The 24,950-nt window shown below is 43.4% G+C and overlaps 1 protein-coding gene across 7 annotated transcripts in view; it reads right to left on the reverse strand.

Moving 5' to 3' along the window:
- ENTPD6 (ectonucleoside triphosphate diphosphohydrolase 6) overlaps positions 1–24,950 on the reverse strand; it is a 45,758-nt gene that overhangs the window by 6,549 nt on the left and 14,259 nt on the right. For 4 of the 7 annotated variants that reach the window (XR_013361683.1, XM_077866042.1, XM_077866041.1 and 1 more), the window contains exons 2-10: positions 22,545–22,865; positions 20,863–20,939; positions 17,533–17,676; positions 16,337–16,412; positions 15,431–15,466; positions 14,443–14,531; positions 13,625–13,704; positions 12,942–13,006; positions 307–408 (exon numbers count right to left, since the gene is read on the reverse strand). Coding sequence is in view for 6 of the 7 variants with exons in the window: in XM_077866042.1 (XP_077722168.1) it covers positions 307–408; positions 12,942–13,006; positions 13,625–13,704; positions 14,443–14,531; positions 15,431–15,466; positions 16,337–16,412; positions 17,533–17,676; positions 20,863–20,939; positions 22,545–22,836 (961 nt within the window). In the remaining variant the exon portion in view is untranslated. The remainder of the gene's footprint in view (positions 1–306; positions 409–12,941; positions 13,007–13,624; positions 13,705–14,442; positions 14,532–15,430; positions 15,467–16,336; positions 16,413–17,532; positions 17,677–20,862; positions 20,940–22,544; positions 22,866–24,950) is intronic. The other 3 variants (XM_077866044.1, XM_077866043.1, XM_077866045.1) reach the window with 3 other exon arrangements.

Here is a 24,950-nt window from a genome sequence, read left to right on the forward strand (position 1 = left end):
CTTCCTCATTGGAGGCTTGTTAGGAAATGCAGTCTTTTGGAATAAAGTATGTGGCAACAGACAAGGGAGCCTTGTGCAGAGACCCCCTGGGAGCCAGGGGTTCTCAATGTGTTCTGGCAAGGGCCCCCTGCAGCCCTGACAATTCCCAGAGCTACTTTCATTTCCTGGGCAAACACGGGCTTCTCTGCGAATGAGGTTTGGCAACGGTCTCCCTGCTTCTCAGAAGTGTTTTGAATGTATGGGAGAGATGGCAGGCTGCCATTCTTAAGACTTACGTACCACGGATACACGAGAACTCCACCGTACCTGCCTTCTGTCCTGAAATCCTGTATGTTATTTCAGCATGTTCCCATTCTCCTGTGAAGCCTGGCGACAAACAAGGGCTGACCAACTCTTTTCCATCCTCAGCTGAAATAAACAGAGAAGGAGGAGGCACATTACCATGACGTGAGGCACACATGTGGATTCTGCTGAGTGGAGGCCTGTAGCACAGAGGATTGTAGGCTAGTGAAGGGGAAGTTTTTACTTCTCCCTTAACTACCTACAAGAATCTAAATAGGGGCAGCCCTGGTGGCTCAGCCTTCAGCCCAGGGCCTGATCCTGGGGACCCAGGATTGAGTCCCATGTCAGGCTCCCTGCATGGAGCCTGCTTCTCCTTCTGCCTGTCTCTCTGCCTCTCTCTCTGTGTGTGTCTCTCATGAATAAATAAATAAAATCTTAAAAAAAAAAAAATTTAAATAGGAAGTCTGGCCCAGAAAGAAAGGTGTTACCAGAGATAAATTTCTATGTAAATGACCTCTGTATAGAAGGGCAAACATCTAATGACCAAACATCTGTTCTTTTGTACTGTGAATCACCCTCCTCCCCTTTAAAGCTCCCAGACCCCTAGCCTATTCTTTAGCTCAGGATGACTCACAGCCTCAATCACCCAACCTGCCCTTAGGTGTCATACTCTTCTCGGGCTCCTGTGTGTGTGTATGTATGTATTGATAGGAGAAAAGCAAGTTTAATTATATATATATAACATATATATATATTATATATATGTTATATATATACACACATATGTCAATTTAACTAATAGGCCAGCCAAAAGAATCTAGAAGGGTAGGAGAAAATTTTTTTCTCCTCAACAGTTGGTGAGCCAGCCAGGAGAAACTTCATTGGCTGCATACTGCCTGTTCTGGGGCTGCTGCAGCTGAGAGAGCCTAAGACCTCTGACAGGTGCGGCAGAAGGTGTTGGGCTGGCGAGACTGGGGACATCAAAATGGCCGACTGGAGGCCAGCAACCTCCCAATAACGCAGCCTTGCTGCCCCACCCCCATCCTCTTGCCAACACCACCTTACCTCCCTACCTAACTTAGCTTACAAAGACCTGAAACCCTTGCCCTAATTGGAATGCTGCCCTGCCCCCATATTCCCATGGAAAACTCTTTATAAATCCCCCTGTGGTTTGCCTGGGTGCGACTTCCCTGACTCAGGCCTCCTCTCCGAGTCACGGAACCTCACCCGGGAGGGCTCCCCATTAAAGCACTCTCAAACCTACCACCTGGCTCTGCTGTCTTTAATTTTCTCCGTGTTCATTAAAAGAAAACTTAACAGAAGGTAAGAATTCTTACCACGTGAGACTCCTGGATCTCTGCCTGCAGGGTCTGGTGGAAGCAAGTGGTGAGAATCTTTTTTTCCCCTCTTCTAAATTTAGATTAGCAGAAGATATTTGAGGGACCAGTTCCTAGGGTATAATGACTCTAGTAAAGATTTGTTGTGAGCACTCTTTACTTTTTTATTGATGCTTTTCATCCCAGAGATGGTCACCGCTTTGTCTCTTGTCTGTTGTGTTGTCATAAGAATGAAAACCACAGGATAGAACACAGGCCTAGGTCCTATAAACCTTCTGTTCAAGCTGGACTCACAGACTGATGAGTGCACATTTCTCACCAGGCCACTGTTTAGACAAATGTTGCTGGGTTAATGTGCACATGAGGTGAGGGCAGTCACTAAGGGGCATCTTGGAAGCCAAAGCCGCAAAACTGGTGGGCATGGGTTGAGCACTTAAAAGCTGTTAGAGTGCTCCCTACCTAACCCAAAGACTTCTGTGTTAGGATGAGTTAGTCACACAACAGGTCAGACTGATACTGGGTCACCTGTCAAATTCAAGAAAACTTCCATGCAAGGTACTCAGTAAAACACCTCACAATCTCCAACCCAGTAGCATATCCTTCCTCAGTATAGTTTGGCTCTGAGACACCAAAGGCTCAGCTAATAAAACTGTTAATATGCCTATAAGGGGTTTTCCGTTCATCCTGTTCATGTCTTGAGAGCTTGTCTTTACGACCAGTGAGAATGTTCTCTCTGTACATATCATATGCATCTCGGTGGCCAATTGAATAGCTTGGGATTCTAATACTTTAAGTCCTAAGCAGCACCTTCTGCCTGACTCTGGGCCAACTCTCAGGAGTTTGTTACAGGGGTCATGGTCCATAAGGGGTTTTTGTCATCTCAACCTTCACTGTTTTGTTAGTGCTAAAGAAGTCTCATTCTAGTAGTGCCTGCCTGGTGTCAGATTCGCAGGTCTGTGACTAGAGGTGCTTCACATTCTCACAGGAAACTGGAGAAGAGGGATCCCTGGGTGGCTCAGCAGTTTAGCGCCTGCCTTCGGCCCAGGCGTGATCCTGGAGTCCCGATATCGAGTCCCATGTCGGGCTCCCTGCATGGAGCCTGCTTCTCCCACTGCCTGTGTCTCTGCCTCTCTCTCTCTCATGAATAAATAAATAAAATATTTAAAAAAAAAAAAGGAAACTGGAGAGAGCGTTTTCACTACACCATTCTTATTGCCTATCACAACAAAGGGCTTTACTTTCTTAGACTATTTCTGGGAGTAAACTTTCTGGATCTTGTAAGGGTTGCATCTTTTTGTCCCTCTTCTGGGACACCTCTTAAATTCAAGGTTAAGCCATAAAAAGGCTTACTGGTTTGTGCCGCTCTTGAGATTAATGTAAGATCCTGCTCACCAATGGCCAGACAATGGATATTTTGAATTGACAGTATTTGAAAGAAAGAAAAATATGTTTGAGAGCTCTCATCCTAAATAACTGTCTTATTGGTACCTATGGAAAGACCAATTAAAAAAAAATAGACATAGAGAGATATAACAGGTAAGCTTTAGGGACTCATTTCTTAGTAAGATGGGGGAGGGAAAAACAAATTAGACTCAGAACAAAAATTAAAGTCCCCATTCAACATCAATTTCCCTTCTTAAAATCTCACCTTGTCTCCTCAGCAAATTCTCTTAACTCCCAAACTTCCCCAGAAAATTCCTTAAACACCTAGCTGCTTGTTTTACCTGCCCTTTCCCTACAAGATTTACAGAGAATACTGCAGCCTGACCTCTAAGCCTAGGATATACAGGTTACTCATGTAATTACTAAAAGCCAGGGAGCAAATTTAACAGAAGCACCCACAGGGGAGAATAAGGTTTACATAGAAGGCTCATTTTGCAGGTCTCTATAATCAGGCTCTGCCAGCTTCAGGCCTTCCTGTGTAATGTCCTCTGCAGCTATATCCTAGGCCTGAATAATTCCTGTCACCTAGACAGCAGTGGATTTTTTCAATTATAAAGCTCTTAAAAGACCATAAAAACCTTGACTTTCAGAGGATCCTACCAATTTAAAAGAGGAATTAAACAATGTCCATCACAACCCCACTCATAGAGACCTTGTTGAGTGTGTTCTTCTCATCCATGATGATGATTATATTGTAGTTATCAGACAAGCCAGACAGCCCTCTGGAACCAACACTATCCTCTACCCCCGCCCCCATCCACTCCAGAGGAAACAGATGACTAGCATTTCTCCTAGGCCCTCCTACAAATGATCAGCTGAAAGCTGATGTTAGGGGCTGATACAAAGGCTTTTCTTCCTAAGGCGAAGGTCTAAGGTTAAAATGTACACTCAAAACGAGGCCTTTGTTAAAATGCTTTATACATACTTTACAAAGACATACTGCATTAATCCCCCAAAACATTTGCGTTTGTCCTGACTGAAAAATGACAAGATATTTAAGAGTTTTTTAAATAGCTCTGTGGTTGGAGACTGGCCAGACTGGAAGCTGATATTCAGAGCCTGATAGGATTTTTTAGGTCTCCTCCTTTAAGCTAAAATGAAACCATGTACCCAGAGGGAAAGAAAAACCTTCTGAAGCCTCTGTAAAAGGATTGACTAAAACATCCCAACACTCTCTAAAACAAACAAACAAACAAAACACATTGAAGATAATGTAGTTGGATGAGTGGATCAACGTATGATGTCATTTAGGCTGCAACCCTATTCTTTTAAGGAATTGAGAGCAACTGTCTTTATCTTACAAATTTTTACAAAATTAAAAATGCAGCTTTAGAGGCAGCTGAAAGTTCACCTGTTCCAACCCCCCCCCCCCCCATTTATCTTAAAAGACCTCTAACTTGCCCTCTTCCTGTGCCTTTGAGATTTAAAAGTTAAAATACAAAATTCAGGGTGATAATTCTTATCAGAAGAAAAAAGAGGGAATGGTTACTTAGAACTGAGCCTCAAGGGAAATTTTAGGTGTATGGAAAAGCTGTAAGATCTCAGTTTGCATCTGTCAGTATGTTTATGTATTCTATATATGTACTGAAGTTGGGTACAATCTTCTATGTCCAAATGATATCAACTAATTTGTAAAAAGAAGCTGTACTTAATTGTTTTAAAGAAATTAAGTGCTTATATAAACTGAATTCTCAGGAATATATCAGTAACCAGGGACACCTGGTGGGCTCAGTCGGTGGAGCCTGTGACTCTTGATCTCAGGGTCCTGGGTTTGAGCCCTACTTTGGCATAGAGTCTACTTTAAAAAATGAAAAAATGAAGTATTTTTGAAAAAGAAACTAACCCAAATGTTTTTCAAGTCATGTGATCTAGTATTAATCCTTATTTTTGTAAAGGTTTATTTATTTATTCATGGGAGACAGAGAGAGACAGAGAGAGACAGAGAGAGACAGAGAGGCAGAGACATTGGCAGAGGAAGAAGCAGGATCCCCACAGGGAGCCTGATGTGGGACTCAATCCTGGATCCTGGGATCATGCCCTAAGCCGAGGGCAGATGCTCAACCGCTGAGCCACCCAGCCATCTCCAAGTATTAATCCTTAGTAAATAAAAACTAGTTTAAGTTTTAAGATAGGCATGTCTTTAGAAGTTACCAGTATGAAATATAATACTTTATTCTACCTCAGTTTACTAACGGTCAAATGAGTTCAAGCTATCTCTTACAAAAATTTGTCAGCAAGAAACATAGCTTGGGATAATGGCTGACTCTGTCTAGTGTCTCACGGATCAGTCTAACAGTTGTTAAGAATAAGTAAATTCACTGGAGGGTATTATGCTGAGTGAAGTAAGTCAGTTGGAGAAGGACAAACATTATATGTTCTCATTCATTTGGGGAATATAAATAATAGTGAAAGGGAATATAAGGGAAGAGAGAAGAAATGTGTGGGAAATATCAGAAAGGGAGACAGAACGTAAAGACTGCTAACTCTGGGAAACGAACTAGGGGTGGTAGAAGGGGAGGAGGGCGGGGGGTGGGAGTGAATGGGTGACGGGCACTGGGGGTTATTCTGTATGTTAGTAAATTGAACACCAATAAAAAATAAATTAAAAAAAATAACCCCAAAGAACATTAAAATATAATTGAAATATAAAAAAAAAAGAATAAGTAAATTCAATAGACATTAGTATAAAAGCTTCTTAGGTGAACTTTTTAAAAGCAATAATTATGTTTTATGGTATGTGTACTTAAAAATGGTTTTCCCAAATCTTTCAGATAAACTGAAGCTTTATTTTTTTTTTTTAAAGATTTCATTTATTTATTCATGAGGGAGACAGAGACAGACAGAGAGAGAGAGAGAAAGAGAGAGGCAGAGACACAAGCAGAGGGGAAAGCAGGCTCCATGCAGGGAGTCCAACGTGCGATTCAATCCGGGGACTCCAGGATCACACCCTGGGCTGAAGGCGGTACTAAACCACTGAGCCACCTGGGCTGCCCTAAACTGAAACTTTAAACTTTTGCTAACTGATGAATTAAGTTAAATTCACTAAATATCCAGACCATCTCTAAATAAGATAAAGCACAGGATATAGATTTATACGCTTTTAATTGCTTAACATAGATTTATACACTATTACTTCCTTTTATAGAATAACTGAAAGGTTTTGGGATCATGAGTAAGCATGTCTCTAGGAATTATTAAATGTATTAATTAATTTTGCTGTTCTAAACAATGCTGGTGTGACACAGTTCACTACTGTTTACTTCTTAGTCCAGGGTTCTAGAATTAATTCTAGTTAATATATGTAACTAAAATTAATAAAAACAATGTAATATAAGAGAAACAACTCTGTATGCAAAAGATTTATTTTTGGTAAGAAGAGGTATGAGGTGTGAAGAGGCTTTCTTTTTAAGATTCTATCCATTTATTTGAGATATAGAGCGTGCACATGCACATGTGCACAAGCAGGGGGAGGGGCAAAGGCAGAGGGAGAAACAGACTCACTGCTGAGTAGGAAGCCTGATGTGGGACTCAATCCCAGCACCCTGGGATCATGACCCAAGCTGAAGGCAATGCTTAACTGTCTGAGTCACCCAGGCACCCCTAAAGAGGATTTTTGTTAAGGAAATAAATTTGTCCCAAGAAAACTGGTTATTTCCAGATGGGAAAGAGGAGAATAAAGACTGATTAAAAGGAAAGCTGGAGGGATCCCTGGGTGGCGCCTGCCTTTGTCCCGGGGTGTGATCCTGGAGACCCGGGATCGCATCCCACGTCGGGCTCCCTGCATGGAGCCTGGTTCTCCCTCTGCCTGTGTCTCTGCCTCTCTCTCTCTCTGTGTGACTATCATGAATAAATAAATAAAATCTTTAAAAAAAAAAAGGAAAGCTGGAAAGACAGAAAAATCTTACCTTGTGTGGGTAAGCTGGCTAAAACTGAATGAATTTATTTCAATGGTTATCAAATGAAGCTTTACAATCAGTAGTGTACTTATATGAAGCCAAAATTAAATGTTCTTTCACCTGCTGAAAGGACAGTTTTCTGGGACTACCTGTGAAAGGCTTTTTGTCACCTTGTAAGTAACCATTCTTCAAAAAGCAGATATTTCATCAAAATAATTTTCTGTGTTTTATCAGGTCTTTGAATAGTTTTGTTCACAGCTGTGTAACATTTTGTATTTGCCCTTAAAATCCTTTTTCATGGGCAGCCCTGGGGGCTTAGTGGGTTAGCGCTGCATTCAGCCCAGGGTGTGATCCTGGAGACCCGGGATCGAGTCCCATGTCAGGCTCCCTGGATGAAGCCTGCTTCTCCCTCAGCCTCTGTCTCTGCCTCTCTTTCTGTGTCTCTCATGAATAAATAAAAAAAAAATCCTTTGTTACTTTGGTTAAATAGATAAGCATAATGATCTGTGATCCTATTTAGTCAAGTGTCTAAATCTCGTGAAATTTTTGACAAATTTCCAAAATCAAATTCTAAATGAAATCTTTTATGGCCTTAAACTCAGTTTGAGATTTTCAAGAGGGCCCCTAGGACATCTAAAAAATATGCTCTTAAAAAAAAATAAATAAATAAAAAATATGCTCTCTCTTTATAGAGATGTTACACTGAGTTTATCTAGTATGTTAAATACCTATTAAGCATGTCAAGAAAGTGATGATAAATTTTAGGTTATACTATATAGGTAAACGTTATTAGTGTCAGGTTTAATTCGATTAGTAGTGAAATGAGAGAGGCCAGGCAAAAGTTGATTGAAAAAGGCTTTTAATGGGATACACTCTGGGGCGAGGTTCCGCAGCCCGCAGGGGAGAGAGAGAGCAGGGGAGTCTCGGGAGAGTCACCCCCAGGCAGGTCGCAGGAGGGTTTATGAGGAGTTTTTGGCGGGAGGGTTGGTAGGGAAATATGGGGCGAGGTTTCCTTATTTGGTGGTGTTTTTCAGGTTTTTGGTGTCCCCCCACCCCCGTCTTTTTTTTTTTTTTTTTTCTGATTAGGGCAAGGGTTAGGGTTTCATAAGCTAAGTTAGGGTAGGGCGGCAAGCGCCATTGGCAGGAAGATGGGGGTGGGGCAGCAAGGTGGCGTTGGCGGGAAGATGGGGGTAGGGCGGAGTTGTTGGGAGGTTGCTGGCCTTGGGTCAGCCATTTTGAGGTCCCCAGTCTCACCAGTCCAACAATTAGCATAAGTATTATAGAAGTTTTATGAAATTCCTAAAATTCTGATATGCCCTGGTATAATGTTATCAGTCATAATTCTAGCTGTTAACTTAAAATATTGCATACCACAGAAATAACCAGACTTGTCAGGTCTGCTACAGTGAACTCTCATCAGATCTTTTACAATGGGCATTTTAAGTCTTTTGTAACTTACAGTTACTGTTTCACGCTGATGTTTTGTGAAAGTGTTCCTGCAAAAGCACTTTTCTTCAAGGAGATTCAAGAAAAGGACTTCGGACAGGTGAACTTGTCAAAAATTTGTCAGAAACCTGGAGGTTTCTGAAAACCTTAAAGACCATAAAACTCGGCTGGCTATGAATTTCTAGAACTAAAGGGAAAACTGGATTTAAGGGGAACAATTATTAAGTACATAGAACTGATCAAACTGAGTAGGAAGATTATAATTTTTATGAGTTGTTTGAAACACTGCCTGTTCTTTTATGTTTTGTTTTTCCAGATTTAAGGAAATTTTTTACTTTTTCTATCTGATCCTTCCACAATTTGAAAACCCAGTGAGGGTAGCCTGGGTGGCTCAGTGGTTTAGTGCCACCTTCAGTCCAGGGCCTGATCCTGGAGACCCGGGATCGAGTCCCATGTTGGGCTCGCTACATGGAACCTGCTTCTCCCTCTGCCTCTGCCTCTCTCTCTCTCTGTGTCTCTCTCATGAATAAATAAATAAAATCTTTAGAAAAAAAAGAAAAAAGAAAACTCAGTGAATATTCTTATTCTCCTGGCAACGCAGTTATGTGCATGAGTTTAGTAAGAATCTGTTCTTGTGTATCCACACACAACTGGAAACACTGGTTATACTGCAAAGGCTTTGACTGGAATGTCATAGTTGAGAAGGATATGTGTAAATTCAGAAATGACCAGACAGCTTGAAGGAACCAAGGCTGACTTTATGAGGCCAATGAAGCACCATGGAAAAACCAGCCTGGTACCTTGCTTGCAGGGTTCCTACCATTCTTACCAGGTGAGTTAAAAAGGTTGTTTCCTGGCAGGCACAAGAGATATTTTTGGAGATCTAAAGAAAGGAATTCACTCAAATCTACAGGTATTGGAGGTAAAGTCTAATGGCCTAGGTTTGACTTTCTAGCTTCAACAGGCTTTTAAAAACTTCAACTGGAGATTCCTTATGAAAAGTTCCAGCAAAGAGGATTAAAAGAGCCTAAATAGTCTATCCCTATTCTTGCTGCACTTATGCAAGTAATCAGACCAAATTTATTGAAACTAGACTTAATCTGCAAACAAATTAGTCTTACTTACTTATCTTTGGTAGAAATGGGGTGACTGTGCAAAGAAAAACTGTTTCAGTAGAAACCACAGTATACACTATAGGTATGAGATTCTACTCCTGCTGTCTTCAAGGTTTTGTTTTCTGCCTGTAAGTTGGACTGGATCCTCATTATTTTACTTTCCTCTGGTATTTGGCTGTAACTCTCCAAACTAACATTTCCAGTTTTTCTCCCTCCCCTTTGATTTGGAATCACTGAGAACTAAAATTGCCTTTTTTTCAAAGCCATGCAACCTAGGCTGGATGATTTGATATTCACCTGAGAGAAACCACAACAGCTCATGTATGGATAATCTTCATGCCTACTGCTGTATGGACCAATCAGAAAGATCACCAAAGACATTCAAACTGCAACAGGAAAACCTTCAGTTTGCCACTGCCTACCCTCACTCTGTCTGAAGGTGCTTCAAGCCAGACATCTAGAAATCTTTCCAAATGTCTGCCTTCAGAACACAGTAACTGGGATTATAATCTGTTCCAATCATTAACCATTATTTTTTTATTAAATACCTGATTTCTTGTACCAGAGGCCTAACTTTGTGAACCCTCCTGCATCACCACCTCCTGAAATGAGACACAACGGTCTAAATGAACCCATCTATTATCGGGACTAGGAGCCTGGTTCAGTGAGATGGAGCAATCTGGCAGCTTGACTTCTGGACTGTGACTTTTTTTTTTTTTTTAGGATTTTATTTATTTATTCATAAGAGACACAGAAAGAGAGACAAAGACATTGACAGAGGGAGAAGCAGGCTCCCTGAAAGGATCCTGATGCAGGACTTGATCCCAGGACTCCGGGATCACACTGAGCCAAAGACAGATGCCTAACCACTGAGCCACCCATGTGCCTGGACTGTGAAATTTCTTAGGGAAATTTCAAAGACAGGACTGAGAGGAAGTAGAATACATCATCCCAAAATATGCCACTTTGGGATGCAGACTATTTTGAGCTAAAGGCAATCAAGACCCAGCTGATTCAAGAAAAACATTTACCTTTCTCTGAACTACCTAAAAGAATTTAAATATGGGGTTTGGCCCAGAAAGACAGCTGTTACCAGAGAGAAGTTTTTAAGAATGACCTCTATATGGAAGGGCAAATATCTAATGACCAAACATCTGCTCTTTTTATTGTACTATGTATTATCCTCCTCCCCTTTAAAGCCCTAGACCCCTCTTCTACCCCTTAGTTCAGGACAACATATAAGCGTCAATTGCCTGACTTGTTTTTGGGTGTCATATTCTTATGGAGCTCCTGTACATACAGAATTAAATTTGTTTTTCTTATATTAATCTGTCTTATGTCAATTTAATAGGTCAAAAGAATCTTGAAGGGCAGGAGAAAATTATTTCCTCCCGAAAACTAGTAATGAAGGTACTGGAGATTGGGGGGGCCCAAAGGAACACACTTCCTTTTTGCCAGATGAGACTTGACCTGTGGAAACATTCCAGCTCAACTAGTAGAGGCAAACCTTTCTCTATCACAGAAGCTACCCCAGCCTCTTCAGTTCTAGAGACATAGCCAATTCCAACTTACATGCACTGAGGGGGCTTCAGGGTTCAGTCATTGGGCCAAGTGCTGTTTGGTCAATTGTCACAACCACTCTAATAGAAGGGGAGCCAACAGCACCCAGTTTTATAGATGAATGAGGCTGCAAATAACCTGGCAGGCCCCGGACAATGTCACCATGCCATGTTTTTGTGCTACCCCACAACACAAAATCTGGGGCCCCACAAATAACAAAGGAAGCATGCTGGTTGGCCTCCAAGGCTGGCCCCACAATGCCACCTCTCAAGGACGTGCATGCTGAGAAGTGAGTCCCTATGCCTGCACTTGATTCTGGCCTGGGCCTGCTCTCACCAGCGGAATGTACAGGGATATGATGGCACGTGACTTTAGGGCAGTCTTCCTTCCCAAGCTGCCAGGGAAAATGCAGGCTGCTCTGCTGGAGGAGGCCACGTGGAGGAGCAGTGAGGTATAAGACATTCACCCAGCCACCCCAGCTGTCACTACACAAGACCTTAGGGGTCCCAGGAGAGGCACTGCCCAGCTCAAGCCTGTGCCCTCACAAGATACTGTAATAAAATGACTGCTGTTTCAACCACTTAGTTTGGTGTGTATTTGTTGTGCAACAACAGATAACACAACAGGGAGATGTTTCCTCTGGGGCAGAAAGCTGTCCATACCCTTCTTGGCAGGTATTACATACAGCCCCATGTGTTCATGCAGCTGATGGGATTTTAAGGTTAGCCATGGACAGGCAAATGGGTACCTGCCTTCTTCCTGCTGGCTAAATTGGGGTTTTCTGGCCCCAGAGTGAAGGCTGCAGATGTTTCTGAGATATGGACGTTTTTGGTTTGCAACAGAGGGAATTCCATAATGAGGTTAAATACCAGGATTTGAAATAAGTGAACATATACATGAAGATAAGTGAAGATATACATGAAAAACAAAAATTCCGGTTGAACATTACTACCTTGTCAGAACCACCAGGCCCTTGGAAGAAGTGCAGGGAAGTGCTAGGCCTGTGGAGGGGAGCAGGTGTGCGGCAAGGAGAGTCAGGCCTGAGGGAACGGCATGTGGCTGGAGGGTACACATGGGCTCACATGCTCATGTCTGGACCAGGGGCATGGGTCAAAGTCTTTGGATTGACATTATCAGGAACGACAGGCCAATGCCAGCCTTAGAGCAGCGCTCCCTATTCCCAAATTGGGGCACGGTGATCCCCTAATACCTCCTAAGAGTTCATGTACCCTGGTGGCCAGCACCATCTCCTCAGCCAGGCCAGTCAGGAAAGATCAGAGAAGACCTGGAAGTAAACATCCTAACCTGATATAGGCTCTGTCTCTAGTCTAGTTCTCTGTAGGAAGGGCCAAGTCCATGTTTAATGATCCTTTCACAGAGCAAGAGAAAATGGAGGGACATTCTCACAACACTAGAATAACTGTAATGAGGGAAAAACAATCCCCAGCTCCATGGCAGCAGCCACAGAATCATGCCCCATCCTGTACTGTCATGAAGAATAAGGTTTCCTTTGGATCCTTAAGAACCAGTCCACTCCAAATGCAGCAGACGACTAAACACAGTTACTTGGTAGCTAAAATTGCAGAGCTCAAGTGTTTGAGAAATGAATTCTCTAGCATCTCTTCCTTCTAAAAAATAACTTAGCATATACACACAGGTAAAACATTACCATCTGTCACCATCATAGTGGCAACGAGCTGTGGGGCACATTCTTCCACACACATCCTCCCTGGGCTCCCCTAGTCCTGTGAACCAGGGCCCAGTGGGTTGCTGGGACGGTAGCAGGCAGGAACATCTTTCCTGAGGGGTTCCTCAAGCCTGCTGAGCAAGGAGGGAGGGCTCTGAACTCTCATTCTACTCACCAGGTTTCCCCTCCATGCCACCCAGAATTGCGAGCCGTGCTGACATCAGTCCAAGCCCCAGGTAGCTGTAGAAAGAAAATCCTGGGTAAGGGGGGCTGGCCTGTCATGGGAAGTGCCTGGTAATATCTTCAATTCTGCCTCAAGTATGTTCACCTGGCCTGAATCCAAAACAAGTGGGAGAGAGGGGAAACCTGTGGCAAGGCAGATTTTCTGTTTCTAGAAGCCTCCCTTTGTGGAGTTTTGGGCATTTATTACTTGACAGGAGCTTGCCTAGGAGCAGTGGATGCCAGTGAAGGACACATGCTCCCTCATCTTTATGGAGTATGTATGCTTTACATCAAGAATGTCCTGAAGGTGCCAGGTGGTAAACAGATGGCCCAGAAAATTCCTGCACAATCCATGGCCTCTTTCCCACCTTTGAGAAACCTCCTCCAAAGCAGAGCAAAATAAGCACACACAAAATAAGAAATGAAATTTTACTGTAGGTGAATTGAAAAATGAAGCAGGGAGAAGGCAGGAGGAGGAAGGTATCGTAAGGGAGAAGGAAGTGCTGGAGGAAGAGTCTCAAGCAAGGGGGTTTCCGGGCCTGGCCTGTTCCTGACCAGGGGCTCTGGTTACTGCACAGGCCTAGCTGAGCCACATTCCTGTATGGGCAGCCCCTCACCCCCACTCCCAAAACAAACCTGTAAGAATAGAGCTTGTAGGTCCGATTAAACATCTGGAGTGACGTCAGGTAGCCAGGTGGGGAGGTCTGGAGGGTGTCCTGAGGAAGAACATGGGGGGTGCTATCCTTCCTGTTGGCCTCTCATTTGAAAACACCAGTATATTCATAGATGTATTCAATTAAATTAGTTTTTCACTGAGTGACATGTTGCAAAAGAGATTGAACAAGCCATGAAAAATAAAATGTCTAAAATGAAAACCTAAAAGTGTCCAAAATGAAATGTTTTTTCTTATAAGTAACATTTACCATTCTGACAAATATGGCCCAAGCAAGGCAATTATGAGTAAATTTAAATGCTCTTCCATTGAAAATTAAAAATAATAATAAAAAAGTGGTGGGTGAGGAAGGCACTGTGCTTAAAGCAGCAGATGGTCTAGATTAGAAGTGTTTTCATCTCCTTCACAATGTCCTATCACACAGGGCTTGAGGCTCTCTCCCCTTCTGGGAGCCAGACTAGGAGCCAGGCCCCTTCTTTGGCTTTCCCTGGGGGAGGAGGGGCATCTCACATCCTATGGCCTTGAGGATTCCAGGTAGTATCTAATCTATCACCCCACTAAAAATAAAATGTCCATTTATTTCCCCCGGGCAGAATTAAAATCAAGTGGAAACGTATTAACTGTGAATGAATCTGGCCTGGAGGACAAGAACTGACTGCACAGGTCTAGACGCACCAGGTCAACGGGCTTCTCCTGAGGGACTACACTCCTGGGGGGTAGGTGGCCTTTGGAGGGTGGGGCGACAGTGGGGAGCCACAGTGGGGAGGCAGGGGCCAGTTACCTCAACTCTTGGAAGGAAGGTGATCTGCGTGGATCCGCCGCCCAAATCCAGCATACCCACACTGCTCCTTCCAGGGGTTTTCAAACTGCCTGGAGCACAGTGAGTAGAAACCAACACAGTAATGTCACTTTAATAAATAGATGAGAATAGCCGAAAAAGTGAAGAGTTCAGGAGCCAACCCCCCACCTCAGTGGAAAGAAAAACAGAGAACAGCTGTGGGTATTTAATAATCTTCATGGAAGGATACAGACGTTTAAGGGACATGAACGTGGCTCCACCAGCTGTGGCTTTAATTTAAACAATACAGGACAACACTGACCTTTAGCAGAGACGTGGGACCTGCCATATCACGGCTCACCCCCAGAGACACCGACTTCCCCGATGTCCCTTCATGCCCAGAGGTATGCCTTCTGCAGCACCGCACTCCTAACCTGTCCCCTAACGTGGCTCTCCAACCCACAAGGGGCAAATTCTGCTACAAAGCTTCTTTTTCATACATATGTCACACACACATTATTCTTTGCCATGATTACAATAAAGGGACAAAAATCAACCAATACTGAGAATAATCTAAGAAAAATGACTCCTTACCACCTTGTTCCAAGAACAGAAGTTTCTGTTTCCTGCTCTACCTAGAGCAGAGGAATTCAATTCTAGTGACGAGCATTCCTACCACATTTAATACCTAAGGTATGACTGGTTTTATTCATGACTTCCCTCAGACAGGAGAGGATGGGGTCCCTGGCAGAGGAAGCTGCAGAAGAAAGGGCAGGAGTTATGCTGGAGAAAATCAGGCCTACTGAGAATCTACTTTTCCTAGCATTTTTATCTGCAAGGTTGATGTGTGCCCTACCTGCCCTACACTGGGCCAGCAACACTGGAGAAACCCAGCGGGTTATTTTAAAGAGTGGATATGAGACCTCTGTTGTCAAGAATGGCACCTGTGAACTGTTAGCTTTGGGGGTGGGGTGGGGTGGGGAGAATGTACCTGTTAGGAAGTTGACAGTGATCCATGCTGAAACACCTACAAGAAAAGGTCACAGCAAATGAACCACCTGAGATGCTGTAAAGGACACATGCACTCAAATGACCACTTTTAGGTTCTAGGAGTTCGAAGTGAGTGTCCTTCACTCCTCCCTCAGACCAGCTACAGAAGAGGCATCAGTCGTCAAGTCACCCAACAGTTTCTGGCAGACTGTTCCAGAAGATGCCAAACTAAAACACTACAGCACTCTGCCAAATGTCTCTACTTCCTATTCTTTATCATGAACTTCCTCTTTTTGAAGAGAACCAAATGTTGCTCTCCCCTTCCTTCGTCATATTTGAAAAATCAGGGGCTGGTGAAGAACCTGATGATCTCTCTCTCAGCATTAACAATGCAATAGCAAACTTCTAAATGTATAGCAATTGGAGATTCTCCCTAAATTTTCTTTTTTTAACTTTTTTTTTTTTATTTATTTATGATAGTCACAGAGAGAGAGAGAGAGGCAGAGACACAGGCAGAGGGAGAAGCAGGCTCCATGCACTGGGAGCCTGATGTGGGATTCGATCCCGGGTCTCCAGGATCACGCCCTGGGCCAAAGGCAGGCGCCAAACCGCTGCGCCACCCAGGGATCCCCTCCCTAAATTTTCTTAAAGCTGAAAACATCTGTTTTCAGAAACTTCACCTGTGCCAGATTTGGAGCTAGTCAAGATGACACTGTCTCTAATATTGGTCCCCCAAAGCTCCTCTGAGACAGTTAAACTGTGAATGGAGTAGGGCCATCACTTTAGTTCTTGCTTGCCCAATTCTGACCAAGGAGAAAGCACCCACTTGGGATGCCAACAGCAGCCCTGCACACAGTCCATCTCCCAGGACAGCCTCATCACAACAGAGAGCTTCTGGAGATCCTACCTTCATCCGTTCCATTCATGATGGAAACACAGTCCTCTCCTACAAGGAAGGGTGATGCTTTAAACACTTCTTTCACCTAGACGTAAAGGGAGACACATCTTTATATTTTACAATCTAAACTCAAGGCTCCCAATTACACTGTGCTCTTAGCAGATCGTAACAAAACAGCAGAGGGCGTTAGCTGGTGCTGTGAAATAACAAAGCTCATTTTTTTCTTTTATAGTTCTGTAGTCCTATGCAAGTGGTATCCTTATCTACTGCCTGTGCTGGCAGAGGTAGATGCTATTCTGAAGAGCCCTGCCTTAGAGCCACACTGGGCTGGAAGAGCTCAGGGGCACCTTGAGTGTGCTGGGCCCCCAAACACTGCCTTGCTTTAGACTGGAGATGAGGCACTGGAAACCCCTCAAGGCAGAGCTCAGCCTGGGACCCAGGAAAACCTTGCAGCGGGGAGGTGAAAGCAGTGAGCAGCTGCCTCTGGGTGCCTTTGCTTCCCCATTTTGAGCAAGTACTGACACAAAGAACCTTTGGTATCTGCACATCTCAATCGCACTATGGCCCACGCTCTGACCTGAGCATGTAAGGGTAACTCTCACAAGGGATCCTGATCAATATGCAACAATACATCATTTAGCGGCTGCATAGTTTAAAAACAGTGCAGAGCATGAGAGGGACCGTGTTTTTGAAAGCAGTTTCCCTCATTTGCCTGACAGTAAGAACTATCCAGGCACCTGTAAGAAATAGAACCCTTCTGCAGGGCTGCCTGGTGTCAATCCCAGCCAGGTGAGGGCTAGACTTGGGCAGAAGAAGGGCAAAGGCCTCCTCAGTAGTTATATTTGTGCATCAGAGCAAAAGAAGAACCAGAAACCAAAAGAACTTTCCATGAGAACACGGAGAGCTGGAGATGAGGCGGCAGGAACCTGGGCTTCCATGGCCCTCTATAAGCATCTAGTCTTTGCACCGAAGGAAGCCTTTCAAAAGGCTTCAGTGTATTCTTAAAACAAAGTTGCTGTTATTACACAACACCAGTTCGTTCTAGAAAACAGGAAGAGCTAAAGGTGCTGCTGTTAACATTCTGATGTATTTTCTTCTTCAGGAAGCTTCTACATAGCCTGTTGGACTGTTCAGACACTGGCTGAATCTTTGGTGTTTTCAGGTATCAGAAGCTACCCACCCCAGGGGGAAACAGGTAAGATCACCTTTTGCAGTAACTTCTGAGCCTTTTCTCCTGGTAACAGACGTAAACCAGCTGTGGCCTTGAGGACCAAGGGGGTGGCCTTCCAGAAGTCAAAAGGAATGTCTTGTTTAGCGACATCCAGTAATTCCTGAATTCCTGAAGTGCTCTGTGAATATGGTAAAAGTAGGGTCTGTCAAAGTTCAGCATACAGGGTCACAAATGCTCTACCAACTCTTTTGGTTTTATCAACTTATAAATACATTTTCTTCTAATTTTCCAAATTGGCAGAAAATGAGTTAAGTGGTGCTGCGTGTTGGAGGGGCCCAGAGCCCAGGCTGGCACAGAGCACCCCTGGCTGTGGAGCATGGTGGGGTGAGGACACATAAGAAGAGTCCTGTTGATACAGTCAACAAAACTAAAAGACAACCTACAGAATGGGAGAAGATATTTGGAAATGACGTATCAGATAAAGGGCTAGTATCCAAGATCTATAAAGAACTTATTCAACTCAACACCAAAGAAACAAACAATCCAATCATGAAATGGGCAAAAGACATGAAGAGAAATCTCACAGAGGAAGACATAGACATGGCCAACACGCACATGAGAAAATGCTCTGCATCACTTGCCATCAGGGAAATACAAATCAAAACCAAATGAGATACCACCTCACCCCAGTGAGAATGGGGAAAATTAACAAGGCAGGAAACCACAAATGTTGGAGAGGACACGGAGAAAAGGGAACCCTCTTACACTGCTGGTGGGAATGTGAACTGGTGCAGCCACTCTGGAAAACTGTGTGGAGGTTCCTCAAAGAGTTAAAAATAGACCTGCCCTAAGACCCAGCAATTGCACTGTTGGGGATTTACCCCAAAGATACAGATGCAATGAAATGCCGGGACACCTGCACCCCGATGTTTCTAGCAGCAATGTCCACAATAGCCAAACTGTGGAAGGAGCCTCGGTGTCCTTGAAAGATGAATGGATAAAGAAGATGTGGTTTATGTATACAATGGAATATTCCTCAGCCATTAGAAATGACAAATACCCACCATTTGCTTCAACGTGGATGGAACTTGAGGGTATTATGCTGAGTGAAATGAGTCAATAGGAGAAGGACAAACATTATATGTTCTCATTCATTTGGGGAACATAAATAATAGTGAAAGGGAATATAAGGGAAGGGAGAAGAAATGGGTAGGAAATATCAGAAAGGGAGACAGAACATAAAGACTCCTAACTCTGGGAAACGAAGTAGGGGTGGTGGAAGGGGAGGAGGGTGGGGGGTGGGGGTGAATGGGTGACGGGGACTGAGGGGGGCACTTGACAGGATGAGCACTGGGTGTTATTCTGTATGTTGGCAAATTGAACCCCAATAAAAAATAAATTTATTATTAAAAAAGAAAAGAGTCCTGTTGTTCTACACTCTGGCAACCAGAACCCCACTGGTGACCTCAGACGAGCTGTGACTCCCCTGGACATCATGAATGAATTCTGGGGTTCCTCACGGTGAAAATCCCAGAGGAATCATTTATACCTGCCAGAACGCTTGGGATCCTAAAGCTGGCTAAGACCTGTGTGTCAGTGCAGAGGTGAGTAACAACTTTGGTAAAGATGAGCTGTGACTCCCCTGGACATCACCACCAGGTACAATGCTATGGGAACAATTTGGCAATGTCTGTCCAAGGAGAAAACATACATTTCTTTTACTCAGGAATCTCATTCTAAGAATTCATCTGAGATGGATGCCCTAGCATGTGTGGGTAATGAAGTTCATATAAGGTGACCAACTATAGCCTTTGCTATACCTTTAACAGTAAAACATTAGATATTATCTGAACATCCTTCAGGGGGGGACTGGTTCCATAAATTCAATGAACCCGCACACACTGCAATATCATTGCCAAAAAAAAAAAAAAAATCAAGGAGGCTCTTCACATTCTGATAATAATCTGTTATATTGTTGAGTGACAAAAGCCCAGTAACATAACAATGTGAATGCCACTCTATTATGTATATAAGATAAAGAGGTGGAAGACTAGATGCATTTGCTCACAGGTATGTCAACTAGCCCTTGAAGGACACATAAGAAACTGGGGACCTCAGCCTTCTTTGGGGAGACTGAAACAGGAGGGGACTTCACACCATCTGATTTGTGAAGCTGTGAAATATGTCCCACTTGAATGTGTACTGCCTACAAGTATAATTTAAAAAATCCTATGAATTTATTCTAAAGCTATCTAATTTACTCATGTGTTACCTTATAGTTACTCTAGCATCACTCATTTCAATTTTTCTTTTTTCTTTTTTTTTTTTTAAAGATTTTATTTATTCATGAGAGACACAAAAACAGAGGCAGAGATACAGGCAGAGGGAGGAGAAGCAACTCCATGCAAGAAATCCAATGTGGGACTTGATCCTGGGAATCCAGGATCATGCCCTGAGCCAAAGGCACATTCAACCACTGAGCCACCCACGCATCCCACGATTTTTGTTTCCAATTTGTTTTTTAACCAAGCCACAGGTAAGCAGGCCATGACTTCACTGTCTGAGATCAAGATGAACCTGTGGGCAAAAAAGATGTACTAGCTTTTTAAGATTTTATTTATTTGAGAGAGAGAGACAGCAGTGGGAGAATGAGAAGCAGACTCCCCACTGAGCAGGGAGCCCAAGGTGGGGCTTGATCCCAGTACCCTAGGATCATGACCTGAGCTGAAGGCAGATGCTTAACTGAGTCACCCAGGCACCCCGATGTATTGGCTTTTAAGACACGCTTGAATCAAAAGGAACTTATAGCTATATTACTACCTAGTCTGTTTGATCAGTGCCTTAGCAGAAATACTAATACAGGTGTCCTGTATTAGTGCAGCTGTAAGCTTTAAGGACTTGAGAAGTATAAAAGCTACAAACTTATGAAAATCATTATTTGACAGTTTAAGTAAATTACTTTTACACTTATTTGGTTTTGTGGATTTTCCATAATACATTTTTAACTTCAATTTTTTTGTTTTAGTCAACTTTTGTCATCTTCAATTGGAGGAACTGAAACAAAAACAGGTTCAACTCTCAAATATTGCTTTTTGCCACTTTGTAGCCTTTGTGCTTTGAATGGCACTGAGACTTCTGGGTGGCATGCCTGGTGTAGAGACAGCAGTCAGTGCCTCATGCACTGTACCAGTTTCCCTCATGTGACCACCCTAAATAGCAGGAAATGTCCCAGAGCAGCACCATCAGAGATGTTTTCCTCTGTGAAGAAGGCCTACGTACTCAAGAGAAAGGGAGTTGGCTTTAACAAACTGCACAGTTGGAAGACAAATCTGAAGAACACAAAGACATGAGACAAAATTATTACCTTTTCAACATCATCAGCATAAGCAGAAAGACCTGGCTTCAGTGCTTTGAAGGTCTCATGGGTCAAAGTGGGAGTTTCTAAGGAGAAAACATGTTTAAAAAAAAAGTACAGCTATGAACATATACATGAATATGTGAATAAATGCAATTATGGTTAGACCCTTTTGAAAGGCAGACATCTGAAATCAGACCAATCCTAGCATGACTGGAATGCTGCCTCTTTAGCTCAAATAAACACGATGAGTGTTCTACCCGATGCTTTTGTCAGAACTGTTAAAAAAAAAAAAAAAAAAAAAAAAACTTTACTGAGCTATGATTTACATACAAAATTATAGCCATCTAAACTGCTAAATTTTAACATGGTTAATTCTCATTAAATCAACAGAGGAGCAGGGTAGATGATCCAAACCACAAATATAAAAGTTATTTCTCTATCCTGGGATGGACATAGTATATGTTCTAAAGAACATGTATTTTTCTCTTCTTTTTTTAAAGAAGTGTCTTAAGTTATGAGGGGCCTGAATCCATGTGCATACAGCACGGGAGTGTTCAGAGGCACACTGGTGGCCAAGGGATGACCCAAATCTGGACATGAAGACCCAAGAGGAAAAATCAGGGACAGAACTTTTTGAAAGGACATTTCTTTGGAGATAAAACATCAGAACACAGCTATTAAAGGATTACATGCTGACAAGTTGTCTTAAAAGCTTAAAAATCACTTTTGAAAGTAGGTAGGTCTGGCATATAAAAATTTAACTAGTGGACTGAGTTAAAAAATAAAGCAGATGAAAAGTAAATAAGACATGTATGACAGCTTAGGAGAGAGTGACTAACGGAATCTGTTGCACCAACTCAGTGTCTACTCAAAAGGTATCGAGGGTCGACAAAGAACCAGCTGCGGCCAGTGGACCTACTGAGCAGTCGAGCGGGGGTGGGACACTCATGGCCAGAAGCCAGAGGATGACCCTCAAGGCTGTAGGGTACCAGGGGCCAGGAAAGGAGACCAAAAGGAGAAGGGACAACATACAAAGCAGGGCAGTGGCTGGATGTCTCCAGAGGAGCAGCTCAGGAGAGCATATACAAACTCCCTCCTCCCTCCTCCCTCCTGCCAGAAGTCTTGCCCCTACCTTCAGGTTATAATGAGGCTCAAGCTCCAGCTCCCCACTCACTGCTGAGGCCACTCTCATCTGTCAACCCCCCCTCTGACTGGACCCACTGGGCAGCACCACATCAGCCTAGGTCCCAGGTCCTTGCTAGTTCATGACTTTCCCAGACTCTGCCTCATACAAGCTTTAGTCGGGGCAACTTCCTGCCTTAAATTCTCCCAGTGCAGCTTCCGGCCTATGTTATGATCCCAGCCACCTGAATTGCTGCTGAATGCTGGGACAGGACAGGCCAGAACACCCTTGGGGATCTCAGCTGGCCTTAGGCAGTCACCAGACACTAGTGTGAGTAAGGACAGTCTGAGGCTCCTGAGATATTTAGATTCCTGGGCCCCAACCCAAGGCTGAGCCAGCCTCTCTGGGAACCTGCATTTTTGACAAGCTCCCAAGTAAGTCCAAGGCAGGTCACCCAGCCCACCCACTAAGAAACCACTGTCTATAAGTGGAAGAGACCCCAAGAGCTCTGCCATGAGCCAGGAGAACCAAGTAGTGAATGGCCAAGGCTTTCTGCCCAGCATACCTCCAGGCTGCCGGGTGAACTGGAAGATATGGACACGGGTGCCAGTGCTTCCTGCGTCAAACATGATGCCATAGAAAACCTCGTGACCACGTGCAGCTGTTCCTGGGAGGCTGTGAGCTTGCTGGCCCCTCCGGGCCCCTGAGGCCACCTCAGTGATGCTGAAGAAGGCCTGGGTGGCGGAGGCCCAGTGCCACTTGATGTAGGCAACATAGATGAACAGGCAAATGAACAGCCCCAGGGGGTACGCCACCTTTGTCATCTTCAGGTTCCCATTATTTGGTATTTTTCTCATTTCTCTGTCTGCTGAGGACTGTGTCGCAGCTGTTGGTGGAAAGGGAGGAGGAGCAGGAAAAACATGTCAGGCTATAAGCTTCTGGGGCAAGTCAGAAGTCCCTGTGCTCAGGGATAAAACATTCAGCCAGAAACAGGTCTGCATGTTCTCCCTGGAATCAGAAGGTTCATTTGATCCTCAAAATGCTTCCAGAAGGTTTGAGCCCATTTTACAGAAAAGAGCAGGAAACGGGGTTTACAAAGAGTAGATAACTTGTTTGAGGTGTTAAGTCCTCGAGGGGCTGACCTGGGGCACAGACCCACAACCAAGGCCTGAGCCTGGTCCCCTACAAGTGGTGTTACAGACAAGCTGCTTTGGGACTTGTTGCCACTTTAAAAAGCCACATCTAAATGCTGTCCCCAAATCTTTTAAGGTACAAGAACACATGTCCAATCCACTCTTTCAATTCTTGCTTTCTCTTCTATGACAGGTATTCACTTCCTAAAAGGCTTCAAGTTTCATCCCTTGGAGACGACAGAGAGCCCAGCCACGTCTGAGAAACGCAGCTCATTTTCCTGGAAGTTTCACAGGAGATGTCTTTTTTCTCTCATGTAGCATACTCTGCCAAGGAGGAAACGATGCCTGTATGCTTTCCAAGTCTATGAAAATCCTACCCGAGTAGCAAAAGAACTAACTCAGCACCACTATCTTTGATTCAATGCCCCCCACACCCCCAAAAGAAAACATTCATTCAAGCTTTCTTAGCAGCCTCTGGAACCATGCTGGAACCTGAGGCTTCAAAGGACAAGAAGCAGGGTACTTGATACTCAGGGATCCCCTATTCTTGGGGAAAGTCCATCTGTTTGTCCATCCCTCACTCTGTCAGTTATGGTAAGTGGAGTGGATACTCCTAGAATAAGGAGACAGGAAAGTGCCAGGTTGAAAGCAGGACATGTTACAGACCAATATCCCTAACGAACATGGATGTAAAAATCTCACTAAGATACTAGCCAATAGGATTTGGCTACAACATTTAAAGGATTATTCACCCCAACCAAATAGGATTTACTCCTGGGCTGCAAGGGTAGTTCAACATCTGAAAATCAATCAATGTGATACACCATGTTAATAAAAGAAAGGACAAGAACCACATGATCCTCTTAATAGATGCAGAAAAAGCATTTAACAAAATACAGCATCCTTTATTGATGAAAACTCTCCACAGTGCAGGGGTAGAGGGAACATATCTCAATAACATAAAAGCCATCTATGAAAAGCCCACAATGATCATTCTCAAGGGGGAAAAACTGAGCTTTTCCCCTAAGGTCAGGAATATGACAGGGATGTCCACTCCTACCACTTGTGTTCAATATAGTACTAGAAGCCCTAGCCTCAGCAATCAGACAACAAAAAGAAATAAAAGGCATCTAAACAGCCAAAGAAGTCAAACTCTCACTCTTGCAAATGACATGATATTCTATGTGGAAAATCCAAAAGATCCAATCCAAAATTGCTAGAACTCAGAGAGTAATTCAGCAAAGTGACAGGATATAAAATCAATGGACAGAAGTCAGTTGCATTTCTATACACTAACAATGAGACAGAAGAAAGAGAAATTAAGGAATTAATCCCATTTAAAATTGCACCAAAAACCATAAGATATCTGGAAATAAACATAATGAAAGTAGTAAAGGATCTGTACTCTGAAAACTATAGAACACTTATGAAAGAAATTGAGGAAGACATAAAGAAATGGAAAAACATTCCAATCCATATTGGAAGAATGAATATTGTGAAAATGTCTATACTACCCAGGCAATTTACAAGTTCAATGCAATCCCTATAAAAATACCATCAACATTTTCACAGAGCTGGAACAAATAATTCTAAAATTTGTATGGAACCAGAAAATATCCTGAATAGCCAGAGAAATGTTTAAAAAGAAAACCAGGGCTGGAGGCATCACAATGCCAGATTTCAAGCTGTATTACAGAGCTGAGATCATCAAGACAGTGTAGTACTGGCACAAAAAAAACAGACACGCAGATCACTGGAACATAAGAGAGACCCAGAAATGGACCCTCAACTCCGGTCAACTAATCTTTGACAAAACAAGAAAGAATATCCACTGGAAA

The sequence above is a fragment of the Canis aureus genome, chromosome 22, assembly GCF_053574225.1.
Source record: "Canis aureus isolate CA01 chromosome 22, VMU_Caureus_v.1.0, whole genome shotgun sequence".
Classification (NCBI taxonomy): Eukaryota; Metazoa; Chordata; class Mammalia; order Carnivora; family Canidae; genus Canis; species Canis aureus.